The 21,770-nt window shown below is 40.2% G+C and overlaps 1 protein-coding gene across 8 annotated transcripts in view; it reads right to left on the bottom strand.

Annotated features, from left to right (window-relative positions):
* The window catches only part of ACSL1 (acyl-CoA synthetase long chain family member 1), a 97,973-nt gene that overhangs the window by 60,430 nt on the left and 15,773 nt on the right, over positions 1 to 21,770 (bottom strand). For 5 of the 8 annotated variants that reach the window (XM_077144530.1, XM_077144522.1, XM_077144524.1 and 2 more), the window contains exon 2: positions 9,745 to 9,971. In XM_077144530.1, the coding sequence (XP_077000645.1) occupies positions 9,745 to 9,939 (195 nt within the window). In that variant the 5' untranslated portion in view covers positions 9,940 to 9,971. Of the gene's footprint in view, positions 1 to 9,744; positions 9,975 to 11,845; positions 11,926 to 15,680; positions 15,955 to 21,770 lie in introns of those variants that run through there. The other 3 variants (XM_077144525.1, XM_077144527.1, XM_077144523.1) reach the window with 3 other exon arrangements.

Below are 21,770 nucleotides of genomic sequence, written 5' to 3'. Positions count from 1 at the left end.
GGAAAGAAGGTAAGTGAAAGCTGGAAGGTAATGAGAGGTCAGCCACTTTTCAGAAAAGAAATTCAGGCCAAGGGGGAGGCATTCTCTTCTCAGTCACAGTTCTAAAATGTGGTAGAATGGGAGATTCAAACCCAGTAAGTTAAGCGATTTGTTTTGTGGTATACAAGCAAGTTCCAAATTTGTCCACACATCAGAAATCATTTTTAGGAGACAGGATCCGGATCACCGAGCCAGGCTGGGTTTTCTGATTCTTCAACCCTTTCCTCTAAGCCTCAGAACCTTTTTCCTTTTTATTCCTAGTTAATTCTCTAATTTGTAACCTCCTGAGCTACCCACTATTCAGATCAGAGGCGTTAACTAAGAGGGCGAGGAGGCTGACGTGGTACTTACTGAAATCCAGTTCTGCGCTGTCACACACGTAGTGATCTCATCGCCAGAAAAAGTCAGCCAACCCGGGGTGGGAGGGAATATCACCCTCCCTCCTCGGTGAAGAGGAAGAAAGCTTAGAGTCACAAAATCCAAATCCCTCCCTACACGCTCTTGGTTCCAGCAAAACAAGACTACCTGTAGAATCTTTTTGTTGTTGTTATTACTAGAGTGATTGTGGGTTTTTACAGAACAATCATACATAAAATACAGAATTCCCACATCCCACCCTATTATTAACACCTGGCACTGGTTGGAAAATGTGCTACAATTGATGCAAGGACATTTTTATAATTGTGCTATTAACTCTAGTCCATGATCTAATTTAGGGTTCCTTGTGTAGTTCTATGGATTTTTTTTTTGCCCTAGAATCCTTACACGCCAGCCATTTAGAATACGTGAGGCATTCTGCTTCACCGGCCTGAAGGGAACATCTCTATTTGCCTTTGTTGGCCTTTTTGATACTGTTATGAAGTCAAGATTCTGTTCAGAGGCACAGAAAGTGTACATTTGTTATTTCTGATTTGGTACAAGTTGACCTTGCTTGGAGGAGGCTATTTTTAAACAAATATTACAGCATATGTCCTTCTCATTTATGTGTGCAAATGTCCCTTGCTTAATAAAGCTTGTGACAAGTGGCACGATTCATACAAAATCGAACTTTATCTTCCTTATCAACTTTTACTTGTTTCACTCCGCTTGGTCCCATTTCTACTCTGTGAATTTGAGCATCTTCTTCCTGGTTAAAGGAAACCTAAAGTAAGCTGCTATTTTAAAACAGCAATCTCTTATTTGTTTTTCTCTCTCTTTTTGCTTTGGATTCCTAAAGACTGTATTTAATGCTGAAGTGGACTTAGCACCAAGAACAGGAACTTAGCCTTCAGTTCTCTTTAGCGACCTTCTCACCTAGAGACCCTCACTCAAGAGCCTTTGCTCCTGTATCAGGTGATACTTTTACCACCTATTTCCCAATCACTAATTATTTTCAAGGAGGGTTTCTAAGTTAGCAGGCAGGTCTCACAACACACTCAAGAGAAACTCAATTATGTTTCTTATAATGTGAATTTAGTAAGAAAATGTAATTTAGCAAGAGAATGTAATTTCTAAAACCTCAAGTTTTAGAAAAGCTGCTAAAGTTACCTTATTGATGATGCTGATGTTTACAAACTGCCAGAATACCAGTTTTAAAGAAAAAGACTCTCTTCATCCCACCCATACTAAACAACTGCTATGACTGTTTTACTAAAAATGACCTAAAATGTTGTAACACTTTTCAGAAAAACATGTCCAAAAATTTTCTGGGTACCAAATTACAGCAAAGTTTCTAAGGGAAAAATCAGAAGGCCAAATCTCTGCACACATATTTATTTTACCACTTGCACAATTATTTTGCCATAGGGATCAAGAAAGAACAGGCTATGGGGCATAGTGAAGGGGAAGCTGTAATTACAAATAATACGTAAATGAAAGTTAATGCCTAAGAAGAGTCAAGACTGACATGGAGATCACTGACAGCTACAAAGTCAGAGCATCAAGCCTGGAGATTCTTCCGACGTCTTACTCATAGTTCTTCTAGTCAACTGTCCCAAAGCTCCCCAGAGATGAAAATTATGCCTGCATTTACAAATCACTGTAGAAACAACCTGATTCTATGACAGTTCCTAACAGCCCTCCTTCCTCTTAGCTCTTGCCTCTGACTCCCCCTTGGTTCAAAGTGGTTCATCCAACGCCAGCGAGAACGAATGATGCCACCAGTTGACCCCAACTGCCCTTCCTGGACAACCTTCTCCCCTGCCCTTCCCTAGCAGCTCCCACTCAGGGCTCGACCTTAAAATGTCTGCCTCACAAGCAATGGTTGATCCCACACAATCCCACAAAAGTTTCTCCATTCAGAGCCAGCCCCAGCCCCAGCCGTTCAAGTCCAGAAGGACACTGCCACACTGAGTCCCCACCGTCATTACCACAAGACCTCCCCTCATATTTTATCCCAAAGTCTGAAGTGTGTCTTCATAAAAAAACATAATAAAAAATCGTCTTTAGATCTTCAGATAAACTTGAATGGGGGAAAAGCCAGTTTGATTTTATGGGGCTCTTCTTCTACCTTATGTGGTCTTTTCTTTGATATTCTGTACAACATTATTGGGTCATGAATTATTTATGGGCCAGATATTTCACTTTAAACATTTTCATATTCTCTAATCTTTATGATTATTTCTGTTCAAATTTTAGTTGGAAATCCTATTTCCTACTTAAGCTCTGGTCTTTATAACCTCTAAATTGAGTTTTTATAGCCTCTGAACCTAAAAATTTCATAGTAAATGTAAATAAAGTTGGAGGATCTAACATAGAAGCTGATAATAAAGTATTAATGTAAAAACAGAACTTATTTTGTCAAAAGTGAGAAATACCTGTCATAATTTATAGATGTTGGTGTCTTCTGTTTACTGATATTTTCAAAATGCCATGTTCATTTTCATTCTAGTCAGACTAGGTACTTTTTGTGGTTAATGTATATTTTTAATATGTTGAAAAAAAAAAAGGGAATCATTCCTATGCATCTGTACAAATAATAAATCCCCACATGGAAAAAGAATAAATATGCTCATATAAAATGGGAAAAAAAAAAGCTAAAAAATTTATAACTCAATGACCCTGCTCTCTTTTCTTGTAAATATTAGTATGCCAGTTTGCAAGTGGCCCTTTAAAAGCACACTTCAGGAACTATGACTACGTGGAAACGAGTGATATGAGAAGAGCCTACTCAGGATTATGCTCCCCACATACCCTCCAAATGCAGGCTAAGGACTAAGTTCTTATAAAGTGTGCACGTGAGCTGGAACCTCTGGGAGAACCGTCTGTGCAAGCCATGACACTGCAAAAGCCTCCAGAGATTATGTGACTTCTGAACTTCAAAATCATATGCTCTTTGAACCCCTTTTATTGCACAGATGTGGCCTCTCTCTGTAAGCCAACTCAGCAAGTGAACTCACTGTCCTCCCCTCGATATGGAACATGACTCCCTGGGGTGTAAATCTCCCTGGCAATGTGGGACAGGACTCCCAGGGATGAGCCAGGACCCAGCATCACTGGAAGTCTTCTTGACCAAAAAAAGGGAAGAGAGAAATGAGACAAAGTTTCAGTGGCTGAGAGGTTTCCAACAGAGCTGGGAGGTTATCCTGGAGGTTATTCTTATGCATTATATAGATATCCCTTTTTAGTTGATGATGTATTAAGAGTGGCTAGAGGGAAGTACCTGAAACTGTTGAGCTGTATTCCAGTAGCCTTGATTCTTGAAGAAGACCGTATTAACTATATAGCTTTTACAATGTGACTATGCGATTGTGAAAACCTTGTGTCTGATGCTCCTTTTATCCAGGGTATGAACAGATGAGGAAAAAAATAAATAATAGGGGGAGACAAAGGGTAAAAATTGAGTAGACTGAAATACTGGGGTCAATGAGAGGTAGAGGTACAGGGTATGGAATATACAAGTTCTTTTTATTTCTTTTTCTGTAATGATGCAAATGTCCTAAAAAAAAAGATCATGGTGAAGGATACACAACTATGTTATGGTATTGTGAGCCACTCATTGTATACTATGGTTGGACTGTACATGTGTGAATATTTCTCAATAAGAATACTTTTCAAAAAAAAGGCATGCTCTTTATTGAGCTTTGCTTCTTCCATGGGCTGGATATTTTTGAATTCAGGTTGCTTTTTTCAGGTTCTTACCAGAGAATGAACCCCAGTTCTAGTGTTATGGCATGAAAACGAGATGCTTGCATTACTCTTAGTTTAAGGATTGCTACCATCTTCTACATGGACAGGAGTCCTAAAAAGCACTTCCCGTGGCCTGTAGGCTCCATGACAGCAGCCTTCTCTGCCCTGGCACCGGGCACATCACGCAGCAGATGCTCAATGAATACATAGCTGACAACCATTCTTGTGACTGATAGAAAACAAAATCCAGAGCATTGCACCCTCCATATGAGACTTTCTGGAGCACCAGGTTAAAAAGCTAAAGACGGTCACTTGCCATAAATATCCCAACATGTGGACCATACATTTCAATCTTTCCTGCAAAATGACCATCCAGTCAGGGCTAACCCTAAAAGGTCAGATCATTCTGATGTGGGATTAAGTCAACTATCTGGAGATGAGTTATAATCAAGGAACTGGTTTTGCATAGGAAAAGACATGCCCACACTAGAACCAAGTAAGCCACGGTGATGCCCATACCAAATCATTTATCAATTAGAACAGTCCACACACTCTTTCTACTGCCTCCTGCAACAATCATGATGATCTCAGCTAGACTTTGTGATGGTTTATGGCCTAACAATTTGAATTGACTTGTGGGTCCACAAGCCCAGCAGCACCAAGCTCTGACCCAAGCTATGCCTGACCTGGTGCAGTAGTGGTAGGTGAAGGGAGGGCAGAAACGCACCAGAAATCAGCTTTTGCTGCTGCTCCGGGACCTGCCCATGTTCTGACAGCTCTATACCCCTGTCCATTCTTTGCCCTTCTCACCTGCCAGGAATTTTTGATCCTTTATCCAACCTGCCTGCAGAATCATGGGACTCCATTTCTGATCTTACTTGATCCCTTTCCACCTTTCCCTTCCATTACTGGGATCTACCTTCAGGTTCAGGTGCCACATATCCTTTTTCAGAAGTGCCTGCCCTTGAGTTCAAAGCTCTAAATTTATCTGGACAAATCGTACTTTCTTTGTTATCCTTACGAATATCCTCCCCATTCTTAGAACCCTAGTTATAAAACAATTTTCAACTAATGTAATGAATAGGGTAGAACAAAAGTTCTAGATTTTCCACTAATGTATGACTTCATTTCATCTCTCTGGACTCAGTTTTCTCATGTATAGAATATGAAGAATAAAAAGGAATAGCTGTAAGGAAGAAAATTAACAATACTGAACACTTATGATAGGCCAAGCAGACATGCTGTATATATCTCCTTGGGTCCTCTCAATAACCCCGAGGAGGGGGAAACACTCTCAGTTCTGTTCCCCAGATGAGGAGCTGAAGGTCTGAGAAGCCAGGTGTACTTGCTCAAGGCAGTCTGACATAAGCCAAGAAGCCAGGTCTAGCCCCTGCACAGTTCTCTGCCTCTCTGGCCCCTTCCAGCAACAACATGCCTCCTACCCCCTCTTAATTGTAACCCCCAAGATTGGGGCCCTGACCAATCCCAAAGGGGTGCAGGTCAGTCCAGTAAAGACTGCCTCCCCTAGGGGCACAAAAAATACCTCAATTGCAGAGAACAGGCTGAGACAAACTGGAAAGCTTTCATATTACTTGTGAAAACTGATTTAAAAAAATAAACAAACAAAAATAAAACTTGCTTCCATCTACTGCTCAAAGCTATAGAGCAGCAGTAGCAAAAATCTTAGAAAAAAAAAGACTTTAAAATGATCATAGTGATGAATATACAACTATGTGATGATATTGTGAGCCACTGATTATACACTAAGTATGGAATGTTCGTATGTTAAGAATGTTTGTGTTTGTATGTTATTCTGTCAATAAAAATATTAAAAAAAAAAAAACCTTCAGCAGTTAGAAATTCTCCCCCATAGAGGAAAAGACCAGCCATCAAGTCACTGAGGCAGAATGATGAGCTATAACGGCAGACCCGGGGACACAGCTCTCTAAATAGGGTCATGATAAAACCAAGCTCAAGAATGTAAGAAAGAAGTTTCAGAGTCTTCACTGCCCTTCCTGCACAGATCTATAGACTGAGTGCTAACATCTGCTTTATCACCTGCGGTAGTTTGAAACTGTATGTACCCCAGAAATACATGTTCTTAAATTTAATCCATTCCTACAGATGTAAACCCATTGTAAGCAGGACATCTTGATGAGGCTACTTCAGTTAAGGTGTGACCCACCTCTTTCAGGACGGTTCTTAATCCTATTACTGGAGTCCTTTATAAGAGAATGAATACAGGGAAAAGAAAGCCAGGGAAGCAAGGAGCTGAAATCAGAGATCAGCTGACACCGCCACGTGGCTTGCTCTGTGGCAGAGGAGCCAAGGATTGCTGGCAGCTGGTCTTCAGGAAGAAAGCATCTCTTTGATGATGCCTTGATTTGGACATTTTCACAGCCTCAAAACTGTAAGCTGATAAATTTCCATTGTTTAAGTCAACCCATTTCATACTATCTGCTTTAAGCAGCCTAGGAAACTACAACACTATCCCAATTTTTAAAAGGAATTTAGAAGCCATAACTCACAAAATAACAAAACAGAACCAAACCAAAAAAACCTCCCTGCTGCTGCTCTAAAAAGGTATAGCTGGGAAATAGCCATTGTGGGTAGTAATGAGATGCAGCCAAACCAAAAGGTGTGAATTCCTCATTTTTTACGACCTATGTAAATTTTACCTGAAAGAACAACCTGGTAGAAATTGTGTGTGTAAGACTGTGAGGGTGGTGGAGGTGAGAGTAGGGGCTGGTAAATGGTGTTTGCTTGTTAGCAAGGTAGGGGCAAAGTGATAACACTTTATTTAGGTTATGAGCCTCTAGGACAATGCCAGATATACAGGCTTCTGTTTGGTACTTAATGAAATGAATGAAGGCCATCTCTCTGTCACTGCAGTCTTTATGACAATGCTGGCCCGATGAAAGTGAGGATCTCTCACTATCAAGTACCATAACTTCAGAGTTAATCTTATATATATGAAATTCTAAAATATTTTTTTTAAGGCAAAGCAAATTCAGTATCTACTGCTAAGAACAACAAATTCTGAAAATCAGAGCTGCAACTGTTTCTATAAGCAAAGAAGAAAATTGAGGCTACAAGTGGTAAAATTATGAGTGATCTTAATTTTTTTTTTTTTGCCTAGCTATAGTTTTAAACTGTTCTACAGAGAACATGTAGAGTTATGTTAATAAGACTTAATGACTTTATGCTAAGCTGGGACTTAAAAATCACATAGTAAGTGGCGCCATCACTTCTCATTTAGGCTTTTTTTTTTTTTTTAAGTTACTGCTAAATTAAAAATGCCTTCACTCTACATTTGCCAACTACTCTTGTCATAGCAATGGCAATGCTCTGGTAATGATACATGGGGTGCTCTGCCAGAAGAGAGGGAATGCCCAAATCTCACAGACAACTATTAGAAAATGTTAAGTTCTGCTCATTACTAACAGGAAATTTGTTAAGGTGGCATACTGTTATCTTTACCTTCTAAATGGAAAAACCATGCACAGAAAAACCATACACAGCCAACTTTCCACAACAGTTAAGTACAACAGTAGTTCAGTTGCTACACTTTTAAATTTGCTATGAAGTAGACTGACATAACTTTTACATTTATTGACATTTTCACATTAATGAGTCCAAGAGATTGGCTAAAACAAAACAAAGAATTAAAACACGATAAATAACAAAAAGTTATTCATCAGGCCAGGTCTTTATTTGGAAGGGCACACACACTCTCCTTGTGGGAATGAGCCCAGGAAAAAGTGGGAAGACCTCTCACCCCTATATTTATAAAGCAGTAAGCAAGCTGAGTATGCATGTCACAATACCTTTGTTCTCCTGTGCACGTGTTGAAAAGAATAAACTCCAAAAATTAATTCTAACTCAGGTAGAAGAAAGCAAGCAACTATCAAGCAAAGACCAGGTGTAGAGACAAAGGAGCAGTGAAAACTTCGCTGCTTCTTTCCTTCTACCCATCCTATTTTTCACTAACCTTGGAAACAATAAGAAGGAAAGGCAGGTGGAGCTGAGGCACCAAGAATGGATCTTTCTGAAAGGGTTTTAAGGTTTCTCTATGCCACTACACCTATTAAGACCTAATTATGGCTCCTACATTCTGGTTTAATTTTCTGAACTGTGAGGGGATAATGTTTAGTTTGCCTGAGTTATATACAACCAAGACATTCATCAACTCAACCTCAGAAGCCTCCTAAATGCCCCTTTCTTCATCTAACATCTTAAACTCTGTAGCCATGTTGTTCTATCAAGTTCCTGTCTAGCCTTATCCCCACTGAAACCCCACAGTTCTTTTCTTTCTTTTTTTACAGTATATGAAAATACATTAAACATTTCCCTATTTTGAAATACAGCTTGCTTCCAATCTTTTTGCATCTAGCAAAATAATTTTTAAATAAAAATTAATACAGGGTACACAGGTGGTAGAGTGGTAGAATGCTTGCCTTACATGTGGGAGACCCGGGTTCGATTCCCTGACCATGCACAAAAAACAAATAAATAAATGATACATAAATAAATACATAAAAATTTAAAAAACACTTGATTCAAAAGTTGATTCAACTGTCAAGAGAAATATTCCTTCCTTTAGCTTCTCCTTCATTTTTTTTTAAATCTGCAGATTTTATTGAGTTATTTTCACATACCATATATTCCAAAGCACAAAATCAGTGTTTCACAGTATCATCACTTGGTTGTATAATCATCACACTCAGTTTTATTCCATTTTTACTGTTCTAAAATAAATAAATAAATAACAGACACAAAAAAAGGAAAACTTAAAACACCCCATATCCCTTATCCCCCCATTACTGGCTCCTAGAATTGCTGTGGTACACCAGTTACTGCTGACAAAAGAATATTAAGGCATTCCTGTTAACTACGGTCCGTAGTTTGCAGTAATTTTTCCCCATATCCTACTTCATTATTAACTCTTTGTACAAATGTCATACATTTATAGTAGTTCGTACAAGACCTTATTTATATTTGTAGGATTAATCAGTGATATATGATTTAAACAACCCCTTTCAATGAAATTCACCTACAATATGGCACTATTACTTATAATCCCAATAACGAGCTGACCTCACCTCCTCTATCCATTCCCAAACACTGAATTTCAACCTCATAAAAACTCTATACATTTTAGGTAACTGCTTCCCCCTCTCTAGCTTCTGTCTAACTCTAGGTCCCGTACATTCTACATTTTAAGCCATTTATCCCCCTTTTTTTTAACAGCTTGGGAATATGCTCTAGGTATCAGTTATGCCACAAGATAAATCCTTCCTTCTGTCACATGTAACAGCTCTCTCCCCTGTGAGGGCAGGGACTCGTGGACCTACCACACTGGGATCTCTGGAACGAACCTCAGCGAGACAGTGACAGACACCAACCGACAACACCTCTGTCCTATACTTTGGTCTCCACCTCCACTTACTGGCCCCGAGCTGGGTTTGTGGAGCGCATTTCTGAGTACAAAGTGTCCTCAGACGGAAACACTGCGCTCTGACCGTGGTCGCTGTGTTCTCCGGCGGCGCTGCGCTCCGCGGACCTTAGCCGCGGGGAGCGCAGCCGCGCCCCACTCACCCGCACTTCCACCGACTGCATGGACAGGTCGCACGGCGGCTTCAGGGCTCTGGGCCTCGTGGCGTACCAGAAAGTGGTGAGGGCTGCAAAGGCGCCGAAGCCCATGAGCGTGTTGGTTGGCAGGGTGCGGACGTACTGGCGGAAGTCGACCAGCTCCGGCATCCGCAGATAGCGGAACAGCTCGTGCGCTTGCATCGTCCTGGGTAGGTAGGTCCTTACGCGGAATTCTGCTGGGGGGAGAAAAAATGTAGTTATTCCAGAGAGGGGACGAGCTCCTCTAGAGTTCCCCAAGGCCAACCATCTCACCCGGTGGCTGGCTCGCCACAGTCTAATGGCCCCGGCCGTTGCTTTTTCCTGGCTGCCCGATTTCCTTTTCCTAAAACATTTTAGGAATTCACTTTAGTTCTATTTCTCTGTTATCTCATGGAAGGCCGTAATTAACCGCATTTAAAAGATTTCATTTGCGAAGAATTCATGCCATAAAATGCTGAAACAAGTGAAATAAATTTCCAGTTGCTCCCCTGATGTCTCTATTCTCTTCCACCTAAAAATTATCCTAATCAAAGTTAATGGGTATAAGAGTGAGGAGGGGCACCAAGCCCAAACACCTCTGTAGAGCCATCAGTTTTCATCTCTCTCAACAAATCACAGAACAAGTTATCCAACTGGTAAATCAGGTTGATCTAAATTTCACTGTGCCTCTTCCTTTCCCCATCCTCTTTGCATCACAAAAGCAGTAATACAAATGCTGGGAAACCAGCAGGTGACTATTCTGATAAAAATCATTTTCTTTTATGTTTCCCTAGATATTATACCTAAAAAAAAAAAAAAAAACTAAATTGACATACAAATTTTTTATCAATTACCAAATATCTATATAGAGATTAAAGTGTTGTATCTGAGAGAGAGTACATAAAATATTTAAGATCCCAGATTCTGAAGCCAAACCCTGCCTCCTCAGCTTATTAGCAGTATGATTTGGGGCAAATTAAACATCACCTCTCTGTACCTCAGATCATCTAAAAATGATTATGAAAACAGTACCTACTCATAGAACTAAATGATTCACCTAAAGAGCTTGGAATGGTGCCAACCACCAGAAAGTGTCCAGTAAATGTTAGGTATAATTATTATTTACTCTACCAATACTCTGTGATTAGTCCTGGGTGCAGAACAATAAAGGACAAAGGCAGTAAAAAGTGCTATTTGCCTACAAAGAGTTTATGACAAAATGAAGTGTTGGGTCGGGGGAACGGGAAGGGCACTGCAACTGGAGCTGCGGAGGCTGTGTCGCCCCTCCCAACCTGACTTCAGGAACTAATGAACTGCCCCTTCCGAACATCACCTAACCTCCATCCTTAAAAGCTGCCTGTGCCAAAGCCCACGTGCGCACTCACCTCCCACCATCTTGGGTTAGGTGAGTTCTGCCCAGGAGTGCAGAAATAAACCCCCCCCCCCCCGACTTTAAATTTCCAGGTGCACCTTTCTTCTTTCTCACCCTTTTGCCTCCTAAACCTTTCATGAAGAAGCCAAAACACAGAAGAAAATTAGATTATATTAAAGCCCCAAACTGAATGGTACAATTCATACATTATAGATCTGTATAAAAACTAATAAATAATAGAAAATTACTGATGAATAACTGTGCCCTAAAGTTTGTTTGGCAGTAAAGGGAAGGAAATAAGAATAAATAATCTGAAAAACTTTTCTCAGAAATTCTTTGGCAATATAACAATTGCTAACATTATAAGTTCAGATGGTATTGGTGTGGTACTTACTATAGCTCTTTTTAACAGTTAGGTCACAAAACTGAAAACATTTTTCTTTTTTCAAATACAAAAATCCTCTGTTTGAAATCTAGCAGAATATTAAGTTAAAAATTTTTACTGTCCATCAAAATTATAGGAGCCAACATAATATATGTGCCTAGCTCATACAATCTTGTGCTACAAGGGCTCCGTGTAAGTGTGAACACACATTCACATGCACACAAGCACAGGGAATTTCGAGGTTTTAACTTGACAACAAACAAGGGACAGAGAAGCAAGTTTCTTCATGTTTAAACCTGGAAAGAAAGCACTGGCTCTTCAAAACCACTCACCATCTGTGCCATCAGCGGTTGACTGCTAGGTAATATGCTTCTGCAGAAACAGAAAAGTGCTGGGAGGGTGGGGTGGGGTCAGAGGAGCTCAGCGGGCCTTTACCGGGCCTGCCAAGGTCTCTCAGGGCACTGAGTCACATGCTGAGGCCCATGCCTCTGCCCACTGGGCTAAAGGTAACTAGCAGACAAAGTCCATACTTGACTTCCCAGGGGAACAGAGGGTGGAGGATGGGCCAATGGGGAGCCGGAAGCAAAGTCACCCCACTGCTCCACCCCTGGGCAGGGACAGGCATCAGTTAGTGTCACTGCCAGTGCCAGCTTTGTAAACAAGACACTGTTTTCTTTCTGCTCAGTTTCCCAATAAGAAGAGACAATGGCATACTTTTAAAAACCACTGAAATGAATGATCAGATGTTGGGTGGTATGTCTAACCAACACACAACAGACCAAGAGAGAAACATATTGCCAATAGCATAGTCACAGCAGATGTACTCTGGATGAATTCATAGGAAATGGGCTATTGCAGTCATTTTACATATCTGACCACCTAGTGTATACCAGGGCACAAAGTGAGGAGCCAGGGGTAAGTGTTAATGATAGGGATGTGGGCTCAGACTGGGCTAGAGGGGAGAGAAAAAATTAAACAAGCAATATCTACAAGGGGTAGTAAGTTATCACCTTTAAGATCCAGTGATCTCTGACCAACTGATGCTTACGCTCTGACTTTAAGGATGAGCAGACAATGCAAGCCCAGGTCCTGCTGGCATGGAGCAGTCAGATTCAGAAACAGTACTGTCACGCTACAAATGCAGAGCGACCTTCTAGACGTAATGTGCAAACTCACCTTCTTCTCAAATCATTCCCTCTTATATAGAATGATTTGTTACCCCATGGCACTCCAAATATAAATAAACTACACACATACACACACACACACACACACACACACACACAGGCACACTACTATGCTCTTCTCTCTTCTTTCCCCAGTTACTGTTAGTCATTTCCGTAAAGCCTAGATTGTGCAAATTTATAGGGACTGTTCAACAGAATCACATTTCTGTGCAAGAATTTTAAATAATTGTTTTCTGCATCCCTCTTTAAACAGATACAGCCAAAAGTAGGTTACTAATTTTTCTATTTTAATAGCTTTAGCAGTAGCCAAGCTAGAGACACCATGATACTAAATTTAATAAATCTAGGAAAGAAAAATACTTTTTTTAATTCTAGATTTAGTAGCACCCATATAGAACATTTTATTAGATACTAATCTGTAATAGTTATGGCTTTAAGTTCAGTCAAATTCCTATCGTTGGTGTGATAATGACAAGCTACAGTAGTTTAATTCATGCCTCTTAGCTGGCAGCCAGATAACAAATTACAAGCCAACTTAACTAAACAAACCGGTTAATGTGGCACAAAGGAAAACTACAGTCTATTTAGAAAAGCTATAAGGAACTAAAACAACTCATCTCATTGAGATCCATGTAAAGAACAACTCTTAAACATGATAGTAATATTTAGCTGCTATTAAGGAGAAAGTACACAAGGTATTTAAAAATGGAGGCCTAAAATCTCCTTGGGGGAATGGTGAGAAAGGGGGAAAATTCAACTTCCCCAAGTAGAGAATTCTTGATATTCTCACAAGCAGTGGGGACAACCAAAGCAATAGGCTGAGCCCCCAGTCTTGGGGTTTGTTCATATTACACTTAAACCCACAAAGGATAGGCTAAGCCTACTTAAAATTAGGCCTAAGAATCACCCCCAAGAGAACCTCTTTTATTGCTCAGATGTGGCCTCTCTCTCTCAGCCAACATAAGCAAACTCACTGCCCTCCCCATGTCTACGTGGGACATGACTCCAGGAGTGTGGACCTTCCTGGCAAAGTGGAACAGAAATCCTAGAATGAGCTGGGACTCAGAACCAAGGGATTGAGAAAACCTTCTCCACCAAAAGGGGGAAGAGTGAAATGAGACAAAGTGTCAATGGCTGAGAGATTCCAAACAGAGTCGAGAGGTTATCCTGGAGGTTATTCTTACGCATTAAATAGACATCACCTTTTTAGTTAAGGTGTAACAGGGAGGCTGGAGGGAACTGCCTGAAATGTAGAGCTGTGTTCCAGTAGCCATGTTTCTTGAAGATGATTGTATAACGATAAAGCTTTCGCAATGTGACTGTGTGATTGTGAAAATCTTGTGTCTGATGCTTCTTTTATCTACCTTATGGACAGATGAGTAAAACATATGGATTAAAAATAAATAAATAATAGGGGGAACAAATGTCAAAATAAATTTAGTAGATTGAAATGCTAGTGATCAATGAATGGGAGGGGTAAGGGGTATGGTATGTATGAATTTTTTTTCAGTTTTCTTTTTATTTCATTTTCCGAATTGATGCAAAAGTTCTAAGAAATGATCATGATGATGAATATACAACTATGTGATAAAAAAAGAATGTTCATATTGTATGTTGACTGGTTTTATTAATAAAAAAATAAAAAATAAAAAGGTGAGTGTTATAGGTTGTGATTTTTATCTCAATAGCGCTGTTTTTTAAAAAGAAAAAAAAAATGGAGGCCAACCTGCATTCAAAGTAAAAGATATTTAAATGCTGGAGGTGAACACAGACACCACACTTTAAGACTCAGTCCTAACAGGTTTGTAAGAAATATCAAGACTCATGCATTTACTAATAAATGTTCAAAACAAAACAGACTTTTATTCTTATATCAATGGTGGTCTAATTGGAATACTTTTTTTTATCCTTTCAAAGGCAGATTTCCACATCATTGTCTCAGGAAGTTTATAGCCCAGGCATATAAATCTTACTTCTGTATGCTAAGAATATAATTCAATCGGCTTAAAAGCTAAGAAGCCAGGGCTTCTCTATGGGGAACACACAAGTTTATTGATAGCAAGCTTCTCCTTCCTCTACAGCTACTCCTTCCTCCCTACAGTTTATCCTTCCTCCCTACAGTTACAATAAGTGGGTTTGCTCAGTTGGGTCTTTTGAATTTTCTATAAAGTTAGAGTTTAAAACCACAGAATGACAAAGCACATTACAATGGAAATCTGGCATAAGCCCAGTGTGAAGCAACCAGGGAGTTGGCACCTTTAAATAGACCTGGGTAGAATCAGATGCAGCAAGGCAATTAAAACTGGACTGCATGATGGTCAGAAAACCTCAGTCCCGGTACCTGTCTGCCCAAAGTCTGGACAGAATAGCTAATAACAAAATCAACATTTATTTGGTGTTTCGCAATGCCTTTCAAATCCTGCATCTTATCTGAACACCACGATGAAACAGGTTCTTTCACAGATGGGGAAATCAAGGCCAGAGACATAAACGACTACCCCAAGATGTCTGTCAAGCCTGAGCACCAACCTGACTCGAAACTCATGTTTTTTACCCCACACAAACAATTCTTAACTTCTGCTGGATCACACACCCTCTTCACAGAGAACATCATATATTATTTGCATTTGGGGCTCACATCCCCTTCAGCCCACCCCAGATTAAAAGACCAGGTGATTTCTAAGGGTCCTTCCAGCAAGAACACTCAGTCGTACTGTGAGCACACAGCTTCTGGAACTGATCTCAAATTCTTGATGTATCATATAAACGCTAGCATTTATTCTAATTATCCTGGTCACCCAGCATGTGGGCTCAAAGCCCACTGTACACAAAAGTTCAGCTCACTGTTTTGCTCCACATGAAAAAAGTGGTTCGGGGCCAGAGGAGAGTCACAAGGATACGTTTCCTAAGGTCACACACATGCACACACGCACACACACTATCACACACAACCCCTGCAATTCTGCTAACTTATACTCACGTTAGCATTTTACTTTCTTCATGTCGTTTATAAGCCCCAAACAGCCGAGCTGGTTGTTTCTCGCCTTGTAAAGTTCCTCAAGCTTTCAGCAAGCTGAATAATAGCAGTTTGATGGAATATTTCACTAGGAATGCAGGCTTCAAACAATCCCACATAAATAGCACCCTTGCCCTGGCAGCAGCAAATTAAGAAATCCTGACATCTTTCCTTAAAACAGCAAGCCAAGTTGGCAAGATGCTGCCATTCCTTGTGCCACCTCCTCCCCTTGTACAATAGGGTATTTACAGAAGGCTGAAAGCTCTGCCTTTGTCCTGGATTGGCCAGGCAAAGCTCAGGCTTCGGGAGGAACAAGAGAGCAGCAGCCAGGCCATTTGCTGCTCTTTCAATATGCCACTCCAAATCCTTTGGATTCATGCTCCTTAACCTTGGCTGGCAAATTCCCCAAAGCTAGATTTGCTTAAACTATCGCCTTTTGAACCAAAAGAGCAGTCAGGTTAGCCCTAGAGGGAGAATGTACAGAAGCTCCACAGAGATGCCAATCTCCCAATCACAGAGGAAAGCAGAGGTCGCTGTCAAACCACTTATGACACAGAAGGCCCAATGGTGGTCGCCGTCGAGCATGACAAGGAGAAAGACCCCTTGAGTAAATATGCGATCCCACGTGCAAAAAGCAAGAGGTTCCACAGGGAATTCATCTTTCCCACACACAGCACAGGGGCTTTCCAACTAAACATAATAAAACCTTGAACTCAATTTTCACTAGTGATCCTGAAACTCACCAATGCAATTTCCAAGAAGATCTTAAAAAGAGAAACAAAGCAGAGCTGTCCCGTTTTTATAAACTCGATTTACTAAAATATCTGAGTAAAGTTGAATAATTCTATGTTCAAACTGTTCCCTGTCCATCACTCCCATATTTATCAGAGAAAGAACGGGACACAAAGCTTTGAAAAGCAAGTGTAAAGCTATATTAATTTTTAACCAGTGGGGTTAGGGCCATACCTCACCTGTTCATATTGCCCACAGGCCCCAACTACCATATATGCCCCCCAAAATAAGGAGATACCAAACAAAATGACATCAACCTTGAACACACAAACTTTTAGGGATGTGCCTGAAATGTCCAAATGTCTACTTATAGTTTCTTTATTCGTTCAGCTACACATAGAAGTCACACGACAAAATAAATTACTTCAGAAATATTGGGGGGGGGGTTCTATACAAATTTCATGAGCACTTTAGTAAAAGTCTTTGAATAAGCATCATCAAACAGTGTCTTAGGCATCTCTAAAGTCACTTTTGGGCCCTCAAATACGATTTTCTATGACATAACTTCATATTTTTGCCCTTCATTTAAGTTATCTAAAATGAAGCATTTTCCAAAGTTGCATACGATGCCACCACTGAACACTTTCCTCCCAGATCATAAGAATGTAGTTATGTAAAGCCAGGGCAGTTTAAAATATTTGCCCTGTGTATCCATATTTATTCAACTAAACCTCACATTTTATTGCTTTTTTTTTTGTATGCTGGATGGCGGGGTGACATTTCATTATGTTTCCATGAGAGTATCCCATTTATTGCAGCACCATTTGTTGAATTTTTGTTTCTTTTTTGGGAAGTGCATGGATTAGGAATCGAATCCAGGTCTTCCACAGAGCAGGTGAGAATTCTACCACTGAACTACCCTTGCACCTACCCTAGACTTCATTGCTTTCTGAAGAGATTTTTTTAATTTTTAGAGTGCTTCACAATAATATCCATCACTTGTCTTTGAAATGTCAAACCTCAACAAATAATTACCCAGCTAGGATTAAATTTCTTTGCCTTAGAAAAAGTGCAATTCAGTTAGTTAATCTTTACAAGAACCCCAAACTAGGATTAACAGAAGTGGTTTCAAAACAAAGTACCTCCACCTGATGTTGGTGCTCAAAGTAGCGCAACTGAGAGACCATCTGTAACATGAGAGCCTCAGGAAGTCTCTAACATGACGATAGAAATAGAGTTTTAGGGTAAACCTCACTTCCTATTGGGATTTATACATTATTTCATGTTCAGACGGTAGCACTAAAAGGTTCAAACTGAGAAAAACTTACTGACTCCGTTCAAGAGGTTTGTGAGTAAAATATGTAACAAAAAATAGTGGATAAGACTATATGGCAATGGGTGCAAAAGAAATTATGAAAGAGATCACATACTCTCAGGAAGAACTCCACTGAAAAGGCAAAACTTGAACTATTCCTCAAAGGAAATGTGTAGCCCCAAAAAACAGTTATACTTAATGCAACAGGAACAGACATAAGACTATTATAAGCAATTTTCTATCCCACCTCTAGTTAATCTGGAACAAATGACAGGATTAAATTGGATAAGAGGGGAAAGAGGACCTTCAGGGAAATTGGTCTGAGATTATGATTTCTTTAAAAGCCAATGTTTGTTAAGTACTTTATATGTTTCAGACAATGTGCTAAACAAGTATATATATAAACATATATACAACTATACATAATCTTCATAATAGTACTTACTGCATGGTGCTGTTATAACCTCCAATTTGAAGATTAGGGGACCATGGCTAGGTGAAGTTCATGTCTCGCCCCAGTTCCACACAAGTGTGCAAGAGCCCGGGTCTGAACCTGAACCCAGGAACCTCTGGAGGGCAAGGGCTGTGCCCCAGGCTCGTGCTGATTTGAATTTAGACAAAGTTGGTAGACGGCACTGATGACAAAAAGCCCATGGTACAGAGTGCTTTAAAAAGCCAGAATTTCGGTAACTAACTGGACATAAATGGAAAAAAAGAGAAGGGGTTGGAGAGCTGAGTTTCTGAGCCTGGGAGAAGGAACAGTGGAGCAACGAAGGCAGGCAGATGGTTGGTGAGCCACCAGTCCAAGCTCCATCGTGCATGTGTAACAAACATTCCACCTGCACACTTACTTCACTGGGCAAATCAACCTGCTACTCCGGGCCTCAACAGAGCCTTGGAGGCAAGTGTTGTCAGCAAAAAAATTCTTAGATGATTGCCTCGGAATTACTCAGTTCTTCCTCTGACCCCCAGGAATATGCACTTCCTACCTTTTATTATTTATGATAGTGGTGCTTAATACTTATATAGATGCTTCTCTCTCCTACTGGGCCAGGACCCCTTAACATACTGCCTTGTCTGGGACAGACACTTAATAAACATTTACTGAGTCATGAATAATCCTCTGTGATTCTGATCATTTCTCTACTGCAAGCCCCTGGTGGGTGTATGCATAAAAGACTGAGTCTTGAAAGAGGAAGAGGTTATCAAAATCACTTTCAAACTTCTAGTCAGTATACCAGTTGAGTGCACTGGCATCTTCCAGGTGGTTTGTGGGGTGAGAGGGGACAGTTGCAAGCCACTGGTTTAAAGACTACATAAAACATCTCTTGCCCTTATTCTTATGATGTTTTATAATTCTCCATCAACTGTTTCACTTATAATTAATGTCACCGAAGAACTCTGTCAACTCTCAAGGCAGATCCTCTCTCCTACTCAAAAGACATTCCAACATACATTTAGACACTTAACTTCTGATTAGTTTAAAACAAATCAAGCCCACTCATGGAAGGGGGAGAGATCAAACAAGTTCCTTTCTTAAGTAGACCAGCAAATAGAAGGGATAGAATCCAGAGCCCCACACAAGGGCTGGCCACTGACTCCTACAGGTGAGTTTTCTATGACAGAAAAGAGAAACCCCCAAACCAGAGAAATAGAATAGGTTCCTTTGGTGAGGAGAACATGCTCCCAGAAAGGCTGAGAGAGCTGGGTGGGTGGCCCTCTGAGAGTCAAGGAGTGCTGAAAATAGGACCTGCCCAACATTCCCAGACCAAAAAAAAAAAAAAAATCCAACCATGCAACTCTCTTCCCTTCCCTCTGTACACAGATGCAAGGATCTGTCACATACCTGGCACGGAAAATGATCCTTATGGTTAGAGCATGCTCTACGAAGATAATCCAGATCATGTAAAAGCCTCTGAATGGGACAGCAAGGTTAAGTCTTAGTAGCATGTGTTTAAGAGAGAAAGGTTCCATTCAACAAAATTTCCAAGAGAAGGAAGATTATCCACTTGTCTTCAAATACTGATTTAATACTGTTAAGTGTTAACATGACACATATGTCATGATGGGGAAGTTAGCCCACAAGAGCTAGCAATGGGGGCAGGCATGGACAGAAGAGACAGACAACCTTGCTTAACAGGCTTTGCTTCAGCTGATGAAGTGAAGTGGGAGCTGGTTAGGCTGACCCAACCCCTTTACAAGAACCAAGACAGAAGCTTCTGTAGGTTAAGCTTCCCACTCAGAAACTTGATCTAATTAGGCAAGTTATTTCAGTTGACATTCAACACAGAAAGAGTCCTAATTACATCTCTGTGTTAAAGATACCATAGTCTTGAAGTTATTAGGTAACACAAGCAGAGCCTGTTATGATAATAGCTAGAAAAGGTAGTAAAATTCCCTGTGCCAATGAAATATTCCAGAAGAACAGACTCTCCACCTGGGATGAACAACAAAGAAAATCCTGAATCGAGAGGCCCCACTAAGAGAAGGGGAGGATAATTTAGCAGGGAAGGGGGTCTTCTACAGTAGACAGTGCTCTCCTTCACTGAGGGCCTCCAGACAGAGAGTAAAGTCCATTGGTTCAGTGATATCTAAGCCCCGTGGTCCCCTCAGGTGCTTCTTCCAAATTCAGGATTTTCCAGTAGCAAATATGAAAGCAGACAGAACAGAGAAACATGGAAAGAATACTAACCTCAGATGAAAAAAGCTCACACTCTAGGTACTGGCTGCAGCCCTAGTAAGCTGCAAGATCTGGAACAAACTCCTCCGTCTTGTGGGTCAAAGAAAGGAGTGAGCACAGAAGAGAGCAAGAGCCCCTTCCAGCACCAACATGATAGAATCTCCAGGACCACGTTAGAGAAAGCAAAAGGAGGGCCAGGCAAGCCCGACATGCAAAGCTAAACAAACAGGGTTCCGCCTACACCCAAAAAACCCAGGTAACAATGGGGCATAGAAAGAAAACAATCAATGTTAAAAGCCATCCACTCGTGGAGGAAAGAGTCATGCATGCCACCAAAAGGAAAGCTGGAAGTTAAAATAAAACAGTGACTCTTGTGGTGGATGATGACTTATGATTAACTGTACAAATATGATCCCTGGTATTGGTGTGGTATGCTTGTTATTGCTGATGAAAGAATATTAATATACTACCATTAACTACAGTCCATAGTTTGCATTATGTACATTTTCCCCAGATATCCTTCTATTATTAACTCTTTGTAATAGTCATATATTTGTAATAGTCATATATTTGTTCTAGTTCATGAAAGAACTTATGTAAAGTCAGGGCAGTTTAAAATATTCGCCCTATGTATCCATATTCATTCAACTAAACCTCACATTTTATTGCTTTTTTTTTTTTTGTATGCTGGATGGTGGGGTGACATTTCATTATGTTTCCATGAGAGTATCCCATTATTGCAGCACCATTTTTGTTTCTTTTTTGGGAAGTGCATGGATTAGGAATCTAATCATCAACAATAACACCATCAACATGTAATCATCAACAATAACAAGCAGGGATCGATGATGGGGCGGATAAGGGATATGGGAGGATATGGGTTTTCTTTTTTATTTTTATTGCTTTTTTCAGCAGTATGAAAATGTTCTAAAATTGATCATGGTACTAACTATGTAATGATACCGAGAGCCACCGATTGTATAGTTTGGATGGAGTGTATGCTGTGTGACTATATCTCAATAAAATTTCATTTAAAAAAAAAGACACACATGGCTATTCATAAAGTTGGAATATACCTTATCTTTAAAATGTTTAGGGAGGCCAAGTGGCATTTCATAATGATGGAATCTGGGAATAGATGGAATAGAGGTGCAAGCATCAATTCCATGTTCCTATGATAGAAGCAAAAGATTAAAAAAAGAAAAAAACTTCAATTCTACATAGTGGAGTTGTTTTATTATTTTATTATTCTTTGTACTTCACTGTGTTTTTTCTGTTTTAATTTATCAAGAGAAAGAAGATATAACTGGATCAGGTCAGTCAACTT

The sequence above is a fragment of the Tamandua tetradactyla genome, chromosome 26 (genome assembly GCF_023851605.1).
Source record: "Tamandua tetradactyla isolate mTamTet1 chromosome 26, mTamTet1.pri, whole genome shotgun sequence".
NCBI lineage: Eukaryota > Metazoa > Chordata > Mammalia > Pilosa > Myrmecophagidae > Tamandua > Tamandua tetradactyla.
This window is presented reverse-complemented; position numbering and strand designations above follow the sequence as displayed.